Source organism: Diceros bicornis, chromosome 32 (assembly GCF_020826845.1).
Source record: "Diceros bicornis minor isolate mBicDic1 chromosome 32, mDicBic1.mat.cur, whole genome shotgun sequence".
Taxonomy (NCBI): Eukaryota; Metazoa; Chordata; class Mammalia; order Perissodactyla; family Rhinocerotidae; genus Diceros; species Diceros bicornis.
Window position 1 is genome coordinate 6,683,946 of NC_080771.1, and position 12,590 is coordinate 6,696,535.

At 45.7% G+C, this 12,590-nt stretch overlaps 1 protein-coding gene across 3 annotated transcripts; it reads right to left on the reverse strand.

Annotated features, from left to right (window-relative positions):
* Positions 1 to 278: 278 nt before the first annotated feature.
* On the reverse strand, positions 279 to 10,131 carry AKTIP (AKT interacting protein). Of its 3 annotated transcripts, none has more exons than XM_058527819.1 (10): positions 10,024 to 10,131; positions 7,198 to 7,310; positions 5,545 to 5,750; positions 3,268 to 3,332; positions 3,081 to 3,181; positions 2,518 to 2,606; positions 2,341 to 2,439; positions 2,141 to 2,248; positions 1,236 to 1,296; positions 279 to 1,070 (listed from the first exon to the last, which is right to left on the reverse strand). In XM_058527819.1, exons 2-10 carry the CDS (start codon positions 7,237 to 7,239, stop codon positions 963 to 965), a joined length of 879 nt encoding a protein of 292 aa, XP_058383802.1. In that variant the 5' UTR covers positions 7,240 to 7,310; positions 10,024 to 10,131; the 3' UTR covers positions 279 to 962. The 3 variants fall into 3 exon arrangements, with proteins under 3 accessions (XP_058383802.1, XP_058383800.1, XP_058383801.1); XM_058527817.1 differs by having other exon boundaries at positions 279 to 1,073; XM_058527818.1 differs by lacking the exon at positions 10,024 to 10,131 and adding an exon at positions 9,600 to 9,690 and having other exon boundaries at positions 279 to 1,073.
* Positions 10,132 to 12,590: the final 2,459 nt, after the last annotated feature.

Consider the following 12,590-nt stretch of genomic DNA (forward strand, 5'->3'; position numbering starts at 1 on the left):
GAATAATCTTATTAGGGAGAAAATTCAATTGTAAATTGAATCAGTATAAACAAAGTTACTAGGTAACTTCATATTGCTCTGAAAGAAATATGACACTTACACTGTTCAATTAGGATAGTGTTCTGCAAAAATATTTATAAAACTTCTCAAGATACTTACTTCTACTGTAATTTTATATGAAAATAAGTGTATTTTTCAATAAAGCATTTATAAATTAATCTTTGTTTAGTTATATTGAGAAAAGGGTATTCACTTTCCTGCATAAATGACAAAGAACAATCATTTATTGGTTTATTTTGTCTCTACAAAACACATTAGTCATTCATCATTTAAATATCTGACTTCATTAGAAACCGTTTTAACACCTTTTCTCCCTCCTGCCATAAAAATACAGTAAGTAATTTGCTTTAAAAAAAAAAATTGAACAAGTGTTCTGGTTTCCTCTCACTCACCTAATATGTACCTCAGTGACAGCAGTTGGTAAAACAGTAAGACAGTAGGCTGAAGACTGAGGTTCAAATGATCTTCCACTTAAAAGTGCTAATACGCTATGGAACCTGCTCTCTCTATGCCTCTCCTCTCTGTATCCTAACATATGTACAACTGAAACCACTGATTTAAAACTCATTAGATAGTGCTGAACTCTGTCTAGTCTATTAGTTTAAATGAATGCAACTTACCTTTAGCATTATATTCAGAAAAATACTTAAAATCCTCAAGGTCCCCAGTAATTTGGAGTACTGAACTAGATAACCACCTTAAAGACACTTCTGACAGAAGTAATGCATTACTTAAAGAGAGGTTTCCAGAACTTGCTGTTAGAACCTAAGCATACACAGACAACACTGGTATCAGTCATTGTTCACACAGTTTTACTCTTCAGGCAGTCCTCTGCCATTGGTCAGCTTTACCTAGGCCCAAGTCCGGCAGAAAAGTGCATGGTGCACCAGATTCACCAGCTCTTAAGTTGCTACTGTTTTCTCTTCTTTACTGAAAGGTTGTACTGAGCCAGGCTTTACCCATGACAGGCCAGCAACATGAACACTTTTATTGTGCTGTTCTTCAGGTTTCTTCTAGGCACAATCAAAAACAGACATTAAAAAATGAATGATGAGATTTCAGCACTGTACAAGCTCATTTCCCAAAAAGTTATTTGTATATAATGAGTAGTTTCCAATAAAGACGTTTTAGAAAGGAAACTGAGTTAACTATTTCAAAAATGGTAGTCTACTTACCTTCTGTGTCAGCATCTTCTCTCTGGCTTCATCATGTACAGAAGGATTCCATGGAGAAAAGCTTAAGGAAGAGAAAAATATTAAAAAACTGCTTTGGCTTACTAAATTTGTATAACATCCATTTTTTAATGCTTAAGCCAGTTCCCCTAACAAAACTTAAGAAGGAACAACACTTTTAAAGAGTAGTCTTTAATCAGTTGTCAACATGTTAAGTTTTAGACATTATCTAAATGGTTTTTTCACATAACTACTATCCCTTATAGAGTACTTCACATGGGTTAGCTGACTGAAGCCTCACAATGACCCCTGAAGTAACTATTATTTAAAGATAAAGTGAGGCACAGTAAAATCAAGTAATAGCTCTGGGTCACCAAAGCCAGTAAGTGCAACAGCCAACCAGTCTATCTGCAGCGCTCTTAAACACGACAGTATGTTACCTCCCCAGCCACACCAGTGCTGCCAAAGCTAAATCACCAATTCTTCAGTTTTCAATACTCCTCCAGACACTCTTCCCCAAGATCACACATCATAGCGCTAAAGGAACCACTATTCACACTATTCACTCGCACACTATTCACTTTCCTTCCTTTCACCAAATCCGAATGTCGATGGGGGTAAGGCAGTTTAAGAGGAGCTCCAGCTAAAACCGCCAACTGAAAAGTCCTGACATTTGAATGAGCACATTACAAGGATCCTAAGGAAACTGGCACAATGTGCCAGTCAATGGAAAACTTTTTGTTTAAGGGAAGAGCCCCAAAGGTATCAGAAATCGAGTTGACGGCATGTAATAAAAGTTGTAGACTAACAGATTATACACTTCTAAATTCCCCTTCTAAGACCACCTGGAAAATAGAAGCACAGTACTGCAAAGTGCAGTTGAATTCTCTAGGTACTGTAGCACTTACCTAATTGCATAGGGGTCTTCTATTTTAGGTTGGTCAAACAAACGTGCAGTGCACACCTTAACACTGTCAATCACTTTACTTTTAAAAAGCTGAATATCTTTTTCATACCTGTGTTAAAAGTTTAAATCAAAAAGTTACCCACAAAATCAACTTAGCCGCATTTTCGAATTTATCTTAAATAACAAAGCAAAGTAACATACAGTACTGCAGCCTCTGGGTTTAGAGGGCTTGCTGTATCAATCTTGTAGAACACTCTCCTTGCATACATTAATACTTGCCAAATATGGTTATGGTTCCGCCTAAAGGGAAACACAACATGATTACTGAGGATTCCTCTTGCCGACTTACGTCACCAGAAGAAACACTTATTTACTAACCTCCACTTTGCAAATGCTCTCTTCACATCCAGTTCACCTGAGGTGGGATCAACTAGCGGGTGAAAGACGGGAATATCAAACACCAAGCGCTAGATTTAAAGAGAGACATGACCTTTAATGGACACAGTGGAGCTTGTTAGACCATACAGATGGCTGTAAAAGGAGCTTCCAGACAAGGCAGTCATGTTGTTTTAAGTCAAAGAGCTGCCCCAAGGGGGATACGTAACTATTTTCACCATTTTCCTATAAAACTACATTTTGCAATGAAGGAAGAAAAAGCCACGTTTTACTACAGCACAGCGATCACCATTCACATAGTAAGTGCTGTAGTACAGCGTCCAGCCTCACCTGCACACCCTGAGCAGAGAAACAAAGCTACAGGCAGAGGCTGGCATGACAAAAGATGCAAAAGGCACAAAAGTCCCCTTGAAAGACTACTGAGTAGACAAACATTTGGGGAAACTGAAATCATAAAAGTACTAGGTCAGAAAAAGAACCAAGAAATCTTTCAAGTCCTTTAAGCCCTCCTCACCAAAAAAAGCAGCAGACTCTCTCCTACTTACTGGACAGTCACCGTCTGGGTAGTTATCAGGGATGTAAACTGTAAACTTAAATACACCGTCTTGATAAAGTCCATGCCGTATGAATATTACTCCAAACCACACTGTAGGAAAAAATAAGAACAACTACGGCTTAAGTTTGTGTCAGAGGAACCAAATATGCTATAAATTAGGAGTGAATCCTTCTTACTTAATGCAGAGCGGTAAGATGGCTGCACGTAGACACCTGGTAACTTCTGCTTCACAACCAAGGTACTAAAACAGAAGCAGCAGAATAATGAAACTGTATGGATGTAAATGACACACAGAGATCGACATTCATTTTGTGAGAGCAGGAATAGTCCCTCAAGTTAGCTGGTGCCCTAACTATGCAAGCAGAGTCATCACAACCTCGCCTGGCCCTGACTGTTGCCCGTTTACTAGCTTCATAACACAGGCTCACAGAGAAACACACGAGCCAAAAAAGGGCCCCACATTCAGAAATTAAAGCCAAACAGGGATACACAAAGAATCAAGTTTTCCTCCCAGAAATCAGCTCCCCCAACACATCATCTTGGAAACCAATTTGTAGGTAATTCTGAACAACGCAACCTGATATAAGTTCTGGATATTAAGTTTTAGGTAAATGAGAGTATTTGTAAAATTATTGCTTTTGTGACTATGGACGATAGATCTCACCCACACACATTCAAAAGCTGTTTTTAAACACAATTTTAGGTAATTAAGAATAAATTAAAATTCCATGGGATTGCCCTCATGTAGGTGTCCTTTTCAGTTTGAACAGCGAGAAGGCCATGTTTAGATTTGCAGTGTTCTTGGTGAAGCCAGGCATCAGCATGAGGTGCCCACACTACTCTGCTCCTAAACTGACCCCATGACTCAGATACGTGAACTCTGTGGGACTTGGTGTGGGGAACGGTGGGTGCTGAAACAAGACAAGTCCACTGACCAAGTCTGCACTGGCTCTTCTGGGACCTCCTCACCCTCCGACAGCCGTTCTGCTCTGTTCTTGCAACTGAGCTATGAGCCTAAATAAGTAAGGACGTGACCAGACCTTGAAAGGAACAATGTTGACCTAGGGCCTTAAAACACAACCTACCAATCCATAATTTTATTGAGAAGTAGCTTGTTGGACCTTGGTTGATTGTTTTTATTACCTATTTGCCATCACACTTATTTTTAATCATCTTAAAATAGTTATTCCATTTTTAAGTCACTAAAATTCAGCATGTCAACAGCAGCACAGTTGGCAGATGTATCTACTACAGTGAGGTTTGCCAGAAAGGCAACTTTGTGTTCTAATACAGACAGCAGATTTAATACCACAATAGAAGCCTGTCCAGCCTCAAACACAAGGCCTCCATTACAAAGCTAAAGGGACCACTGCTCCGAGATCACACTCAGCCAATTACACTGGGGCCTCAGACCTCTGACCATACATTAGTACACTGAGGGAGGGCTCAAGGATGCTTTTAAAACAACTTCATGTACAAAAGAATTTTAAAATGATTGAAATTAAGAATTCTCCAAACTTTCTTCCCTTGTAACAAATTATCCAATCAAATGCCATCTGCATTCATTCACTATCTGAGCCCATCTTGGGCCAGGTGCTGTGTCATCAATATTAGCACTCTGCAGAAGTGCTCATCTCCTCACACTCTGCAGATGCATGCAACTTCAGTCCAATCTTAGACTTCTGTGACGAGTCAAGTTCTTTCTTACATGGAGCCCAAATCTTTATAACTGCCTAGTTCTGCCATTGGGGGTCATACAGAATAAGTCAAATCCCCTTTCTAATGACAGACCTTCAAATATACGAAGATAGCTTTAATAAGTACTTCCTAAGTTTTATCCCAGTCAGTGGTTCCAGTTCCTTCGATTGTTGACTCCTAAGGTCTGGCTTCCTGACTCCATCTACCAGGACCATCTTTTCGATCTGTCAGAATGCCTTTTACAAGGAGAGCACCAGAATGGAGCACAAGCCTCCAGCTGGGCCTGACCCAAGAGAGAACAGATTGCCACCTTCCCACTGTCCCGCCCTCTACCACAACCTCTTCAGGAGAATTCCTCACCTCATGTGAAGGAAGCCCAAAATTAAGTTACTAAGTTCCTGACCTACTATAGGTGCTTAATAAATCTTAGTTTCTTCCTCCTCTTACTCTCCAAAACAGACATGGAAATTAAAGCACATATTTGCCTTTAAATCTTATTTACCCAAGCTCTGAATGAGAATCACTACAATTAGGAGAGGATATTTGTATAACACTACTTAGGCCTTGGTTAAGAAAGATGATATTGCCAGCAATAGCCTCCGTCATTCTAAATACATTAAGGCTGATATTGGAGGAGGATGGGTTTGAGCTTTAAGATTAAATGGCTGCCATTTACTGAGTCCATCAAAATAAATTTGATTCTTCACCTTCAAGGGTCATTCAAAATTTAACCAAATAGTTTGTTAAGAACTTACAATTCTGCAAGAAGAGAGTACTCCAGGTAGAAGGGTCCGTAAGAAGCATGTGTGCCATTTGTTGACTGTGCTGCTGGGGCAGGAGATGTTGGCTTGGTGATGGGCAAAGCATTTTTGGGAATAGAAGGCAGCTGTTTCTTTGGAGCAGAGCGTGGAGGACTGGTTTTCACGTCCCCTGTTAATGTCTTCTCTTCACCATCAGATCGCTATTCAAGATGAAGCAGTGAGAACATGTTAGGATGATTCTTAAATCGCAAGAGTACATGTGATGGACTCTTAGTCCTTGACCTAAAGGCTGAAATTACTCTTTTACAAGGACATTCTAGCACCGTGATTAAGATAACTTGCAAGTCCTTTGAGCAGGCAGGCCATTATAAAGAGCAGAACAAACTGAAGCAAGACTGAAGCATTAGAAAACTTGCTCTTTAGCTGCATCCTATAAAGACAATATTTACAGGATTGAAGTGAAACAGAGGAAAAAATGGTTTTTCCTGGTGGCCCCAAAAAGAGGGCAAGGTGTTACTAAAGCAATTAAACTGTCCAAGACTAGAAAAATCCCTGGCACTTAAATGCTGCAGAAGGTCAGGTGCTAAGAGCTCAAAATAAGTAGCACAGATGACTGAAAGGAGTCACTACCTGATGTTAGCACTTGGAATGAAGCTATTCTCTCACTCGCGTGGGTCCGATTTTGATTTTGTCCCTAATGGATACGTTTCCATATTTGGACCATCACCAGCATAAACTGTCACCCTTAGTCAAAGACAAAGTTCTAAATGAATCAGAGACTAAACTACCATCTCATAGGTGCTTCCTTGGCTCAAGTACAGCCAAAGGCTGTTTAATTAACTGTATTAAAAATGTATATCATGTGCATAGAAAAAAAGATGGGTCATAGTGGTGTTCTCTTTGAGGTGGAATTAGGAGTTATATTCATTTTCTTTTTGTTTGTCTGTGTATTTTAAGCTTTCCTGAAATGTATTCTTTTTGCAGTTAAAAAATAGACATTTAGAGGGCCAGCCATTTAGGGGGCCAGCCCCGTGGTGCAGTGGTTAAATTCACGCGCTCAGCTTTGGCGGCCCAGGTTTTGCAGGTTTTGATCCCAGGTGCGGACCTATGCACCACTTATCGGGCCATGCTGTGGCAGGTGTCCCACATATAAAATGGAGAAAGATAGGCACAGATGTTAGCTCAGGGCCAATATTCCTCAGCAAAAACAGGAGGATTGGCGGCAGATGTTAGCTCAGGGCTGATCTCCCTAACCAAAAAAAAACAGACATTTAGAAAAATTAAACCAGTGGCCTCAAGTCTGACTTAAGCACATTGGACTGGCCTTTCCCAAGGCTTCTCTAACCATGGCATCTTGCAGTTTAGTAGAAAAAATACCACAATCACCTGTCAAAAATTTCGTCATGTGTAAATATAACCTAAGTCAAAATAATCTGAGAATTCTGAATACCAGAATGATTTCTATTTGAGAGGTGAACAGTCTTAAAAACTGACCTTAATCTACAAAATTATTTCTCAAAAGTAAAACCTGAACTAGAAAAGCCAGGTAATTTTGTTAAGATTATAGGCAACCTCGGTACGAATTATTGGCTTTTATTGTGACGCAAATGGGTTTCCTCGCTAAATTTATATCAACTATATACCTACTTTGCGTACAGAGCTTGTAGACATGCTCCAGAAAGGGTTCATAACGCGTACTCCAAACAAGAAATTCAGTGGTCTGTGTCATCAAACTCTTCTGTCTGCAGAATTCACTTTACCTTAAAATGAGATGGGAAAACACAGAAATACACCAACACCAACAGTTAAGACTTCTGAAATAGTCAAAACTAAATCTGACGCTCTAAGTAGAAATACAATATAATGTTCTATTATATATAGTTATAAAAACCTAGAGGAAAAAGTCTTCAGAAATAGGTTCCTTCAATACCCACCCCCTCTTCTGACTCCAATTTCTTTCCCACCTTTAAATGCCTACAGGAATCTGTGTACTGAGTCCTTGGCCAAGATTCAGAATATTCAGTGACACAGTTCAGCTTTGGTGCCAGCAATGCAGAAGATACAGACTACAACAGTTGCTACTAGCGTAATATGTAGGCATTGGACTAGTGGGAAAGCCAGGTTCAGAATGCACTGTACCCACATACACAAAAGGTTATGGGTTATGCACATTAGAGAGCCAAGGGGACTGATTTAAGAGAGTCTTAAAATGAGTTTTCTTAAGTAAAAAATTATTCTCTCCAGGGGCCAGCCTGGTGGCATAGCGGTTAAGTGCATGTGCTCCGCTTTGGCGGCCCGGGGTTCGCAGGTTCGGATCCCGGGCGTGCACCGACGCACCACTTGTCAAGCCATGCTGTGGCAGCGTCCCATATAAAGCAGAGGAGGATGGGCACGGATGTTAGCCCAGGGCCAGTCTTCCTCGGCAAAAAGAGGAGGATTGGCATCAGATGTTAGCTCAGGGCTGATCTTCCTCACACACAAAAAATTATTCTCTCCAGTGAAACTAGTAGCCAAAGAAATAAGAAAAAAACAGAGGCAAGGTGGAGCATATAAGAAGACAGAGGGAAAACTGGGTCCTGTCGGGACCATCCCCAAGAAACCACCTTTTTCAGCTGCTTAAAATGTGGAAACTGCAGGATTAAGCATTCAAGGAATTGCCAAGCAATTCATACAGACACAACCGAGGAGTGCACAAGAGACGTTTCACAAACACAGACCTTCCACCACAGCTTCAAGTAGTGGATGAGACAGCCTGTCTCAAAGGTCACAAAGTCAGTGGGTCGTTTACTAAAAATGCAAAGGAAGAGGCAAAGGAAAAGAAGGACCGAGCTGTAAGAACAGTGACTTCTCTGCTGATTCCCCGCCCCGGCTCGGTTATGTTGCAAGTGGAGCTCCTTCTCTGCATTCCTACTTGCACCGACCAAAAGGCTGGAGGTGAAAAGGGTCAAAACTTAGCCACACTTGACTAAAATTCAAAAGAAGCAAGTCATTAGAAAATCATGTACCAAATGTCCCTAATCAGCAAAAATTTGTTTTCTGATGAGCCTAGGACATCCATAGGTCGGTACCAGGTGTCCCATACCCAGCTGGTGCCAATTACTGCTGTTTTGCTTTCCAAGATGTAATGCCAACCCAGTAATTAAATCAAAGGAATGAGGATCCTGGTTCTTCCACTCACCTGTTGACTTACATCCAGTAAATAGCAACTTATTGCTGAGAGCTCTCTGCCAATCTGCTTTTAAAGGTGACTATGATACAGATGAAAATAGTTGGGACATCAAAAATGGGTGGGGGCATGCATGTTCCTGTTTGGCCCAAAGGAAAGCACTGGTTTTCAGATCCAGAGTACTGTGCAGCATCCCACCATCACCTAGGACAGACCTGATTTAACAGGGGACCCCTCCCCCTTGGGACACAGTGCTCACCTAAATCTACTGGGGTGGATCAGTCACCTGTAAGGTCCCTTCCAAGTCTAACAAATAATGATTCCATGACTTTGCCTTTAAAAATCAAATAAAACTTGCCCCCCGTTCCTCCTCTCTTGAAGCAGGAGGTATGGTCTACTGCTGTGTAAGTATTCCACCAGGAATAACTCCACCATTTATTAGATGTCTAGTGTACCCAGGCACAGAATAGCATTTTCCAACAGGACTGACATAAATGGAAGGAAGACATAGGACAAGTCCTAGTTATTAGGAAACAATTTTAAAATTTCTTCGGGTTCAGCCATACAAACAAAACGGGACTGCCTTCCTTTATATCATGCAGCCGAGAAGTCAGTATCGTGGACCCGTACGAATGATCCGTCCATGACAGCAGCGAAAACAGAGCCGGGCGCTGCTTTCCTCCTCTGTGCCACGGTCCCTAAATAGGCACTAACTTAATACATCACCCCGACCAGCCTTAAATTCCACGTTAAGAGGCGACGGAGCAGGGCCCACACACGAAAACAGCTTTGCCCGGGCCCTGGCTCGCTGGGGACAGCCGGGACGAGCACCCTCGCCGGGGGCGGAAAACCATCTCCGCGCACGCCGACAATCTGGACAAACCTGTCTCGAGGTGATGCAAACCAGGGGCCATGTCCGGGCCTCGCAGCTAGCTCGAGGCCGGCCCCGGGCCGGCGAGCCCCTCGGGTAGGGGGCTGAGGGCCTCCGGGGCTCGGGGACCCCCCTCAACCAGGGCGCGGGGCCGGGGCCGGCGAGGGCGGGCCCCAGCAGGGCGAGCCGGGCGGGCCCGCCTCCCTCCCTCAGGCCGGCCGGCCCAGCTCCCAGACAGCCCCCGGCGCCGGGCCCGGGTCCGCGGCGGCCGGCGCAGCAGGTGCCTGCAACCGCGGACAGGTGCCCAGCCCCGCCCCCGTGTCCCAGCGCGGCCGCCGTCGCTCCGGAGTCCCGAGCGCCCGGTAGGGCGGACAAACGACGGGCCCGAGGACGCCCGCGACCCGGCTTTCAAGATTCCACGGATTTCGGTACCTACCAGCGGCCTGACAGTGCACCGCAACCCAGTGCTTTCAGCGCAGCGCTCCCGACTGCTGAGCGCCGTCGCGGCCCCACAGCATCTCCGGCCGCAGCGCCAGCCCAGCCCCTGCCCGCTCCCGCCCCGCCCTGCTCTCAGCGCCGGGCGCCGCCCCCCGCCCCACGCCCCTGGGCCCGGACGCTTCCGCCCAGCCTCCCGGCGCCAAGTGGCTCCCACACCTGTCCGTCAAGGACGTTCTTCCGGGGGCGCTGGGACGCCGGCACTCTGTCCCACCAATCAAACCTGCTCCCTCGGGTGGGGCAGCACTCGACCCTCCCCTTACGTAACAGCGCCGCAGCCAAGTGTCAGTCATGGAAGTATGCGCCCGGGGGGAGGGAGGGGGAGGAAACAAACAAGCGCCGGGACATAATTGGTCACGACGTCCGCCAGTCACCAGGGAGACCCGCCCACTGGCTTGTGCGTGGCCGCCGCAGCCTTTCAGCAAGACTGTGACTTCGGGTTTTCCGTGCTGGGCCAGGGCGGGGCCGGAGACCGCGAGAGAGGGGGCTTGGGGGCTTGGGCGCGGGGCCGGCCGCGGACGGTCCGCAGGCCCTGGCGGTGCCGCGAGCCCGAGGCCGCCACGTCGGGCCGCCGGGTCCCCGGCCGGGAGTGGGCGAGGCGGGGGAGCTGTTGGGTCGGGAGAACGTGGAAGGAGGCTCCGTGTCCCGTCGAGAGACGCCCGTCTTCTCTGTCAGAGCGGAGGAGCTCGTGGATACAGAGGCCCAGCCAAACGCCCAAGGCATCCCTGGGCGGGAGCGCTGCCCGAGCAGCTTCTAAAAATGCACCTATGGGACCCAACCTATAGCATCCGAATCCGGGGGGCGGTGAGTGCCGGGAACTCACATTGTCACCAGCTCCTCTGGCAGTTCTGGTGCTCACTGCGGTTTGAGGACCCCGCCCCTGGCAACGTAGCTCCTGGTCCTCTGATTTGTTTATCTTTACACACACCCTCACTATGATGTGGAGCCCCTTGACCGCCTGTCTTCACTGCTCAGAAGCCTTCAGCGGGAGCCGTTTCAGATGGAATCAAATCCTGACTTACAAGGCGCGCCCTTTGTTGGCCTCGTTCCCATATTCCCATCTCATTTCCCACGTCTGTCTCCGGCCTGTTGCTGTGACGCCTGCCCTTGGCTTGCAGACCACCGAGCGTTTTCTTACAGTGGTCCCTTCTCTTGGGGTGCCCTTCCAATCTCCACCCAACTCAGTATCTTACACTCAGAAGAGGAGAGAGATTCTCTGACCGGATTGTCTGTCCAATTTTTGGTTGCCTTAGAAATTCTGGTAAATGACCTTGTTGTTGAGTGGCAGGCAGCCAGACTCTCTAATGTTAATCCCAAGGGTTGGTTCTGAAATCCAGCTTCCTCTCCAGCTGAAAACACTCCTGAGCCACTTCCTTTTGTCCAGTTTAAATACACTTAGGAATGTGGTAATGCTCTTAATGTTGGTCTCAATCAATATAAAAAGGCAGGCAAGCAGGAAATCCTTTCTTCTGGCCACAGGTGGTCTCCCCTGGCACCTCTCTGGCTCAGTCCCTCCCAAACTTATTTGCAGGCTCCTCATCCTCTCCCAGCCTTGTTTCCCATCTCACCCTCTACTCTCCTTGGCAATCTCATCCCTTCCCCACGCTTCACCAAGGACTCGCATATGTTCTCCGGCTCAGACCTGTCCGCTGAACTTCAGATGCATGTGTCCAACTGCCCCCTGGGCACTGGATGCCTCAGACACACATCAGTTAGAATCCTTACAGCTGTACATGCCAGAAAACCCAATTCAAGGTGGCTTGTATAGCAAGGGGGTTTCTCTCACCTGGTGGGCCAGACTCCAAGGGTGGCACTCCGGGCTTCAGGCTCTGCTTTCCCTACTGTCCCTGGAATTACCCTTTGACGCTGGTGGCACGATAACTGCTGCCACTCCAGACACACCCAGATGTGACAATGTCTAGGAACATAAAAAGGATCCTTTCCATCCAATGGCCTCTTTCGAAGAGCAAGAATACCCTGCCCAGAAGCTCCTCAGAAGCAGTACCCACGTTTCAGTGACCAGAAATGAGTCAGTGGGTCTCTGCCCACAACTAAACTGATCAAGGGCAAGTGAAATGAGTCTGCCGTGATTGGGTCGGGCTACTCAAGATTTACCTTGATCCCTGGACTTTATGCAGAGAAGAAAGATGATCAGATTTGTGTTTTGAAAAGGCAACTTTGTATGGAGAACAGATTGTAGAGGCAGGAGAGTAGGAAGGCATTTGGGAAAGCATTGCAATAGTTCACCAAGAGACGACTGCATGAATTTGATGGTGGAGATAGAGAAGTGAATGAGTTCCAGAGATATTTAAGAGGTGGAATGGACAGGACTTGGCCTGGATTAGACATGGCCGTAGGGGGTATCATGGATGAGGCCTAGATTTTTGACTTGAGCTACTGGATGAATGGTGAGGCCATTCACAGAGATGAGAAGCAGTAAACCATACTGTTTACAGGAGGGTGGGAAATGGGGAAGTAGTTCTGTTTTGGATAGGTAGTGTTCGGGAC

What these genes read in the sequence shown, in the direction of transcription:
- AKTIP (XM_058527817.1), bottom strand. Translation starts at nt 7,239, where the DNA reads ATGAACCCTTTCTGGAGCATGTCTACAAGCTCTGTACGCAAA. An exon ending in ATCTTACCGCTCTGCATTAA is followed by an intron (nt 3,182 to 3,267) that starts GTAAGAAGGATT and finishes TTTTTCCTACAG; the next exon opens with TGTGGTTTGGAGTAATATTC. An exon ending in AGAAGATGCTGACACAGAAG is followed by an intron (nt 1,074 to 1,235) that starts GTAAGTAGACTA and finishes GATTGTGCCTAG; the next exon opens with AAGAAACCTGAAGAACAGCA.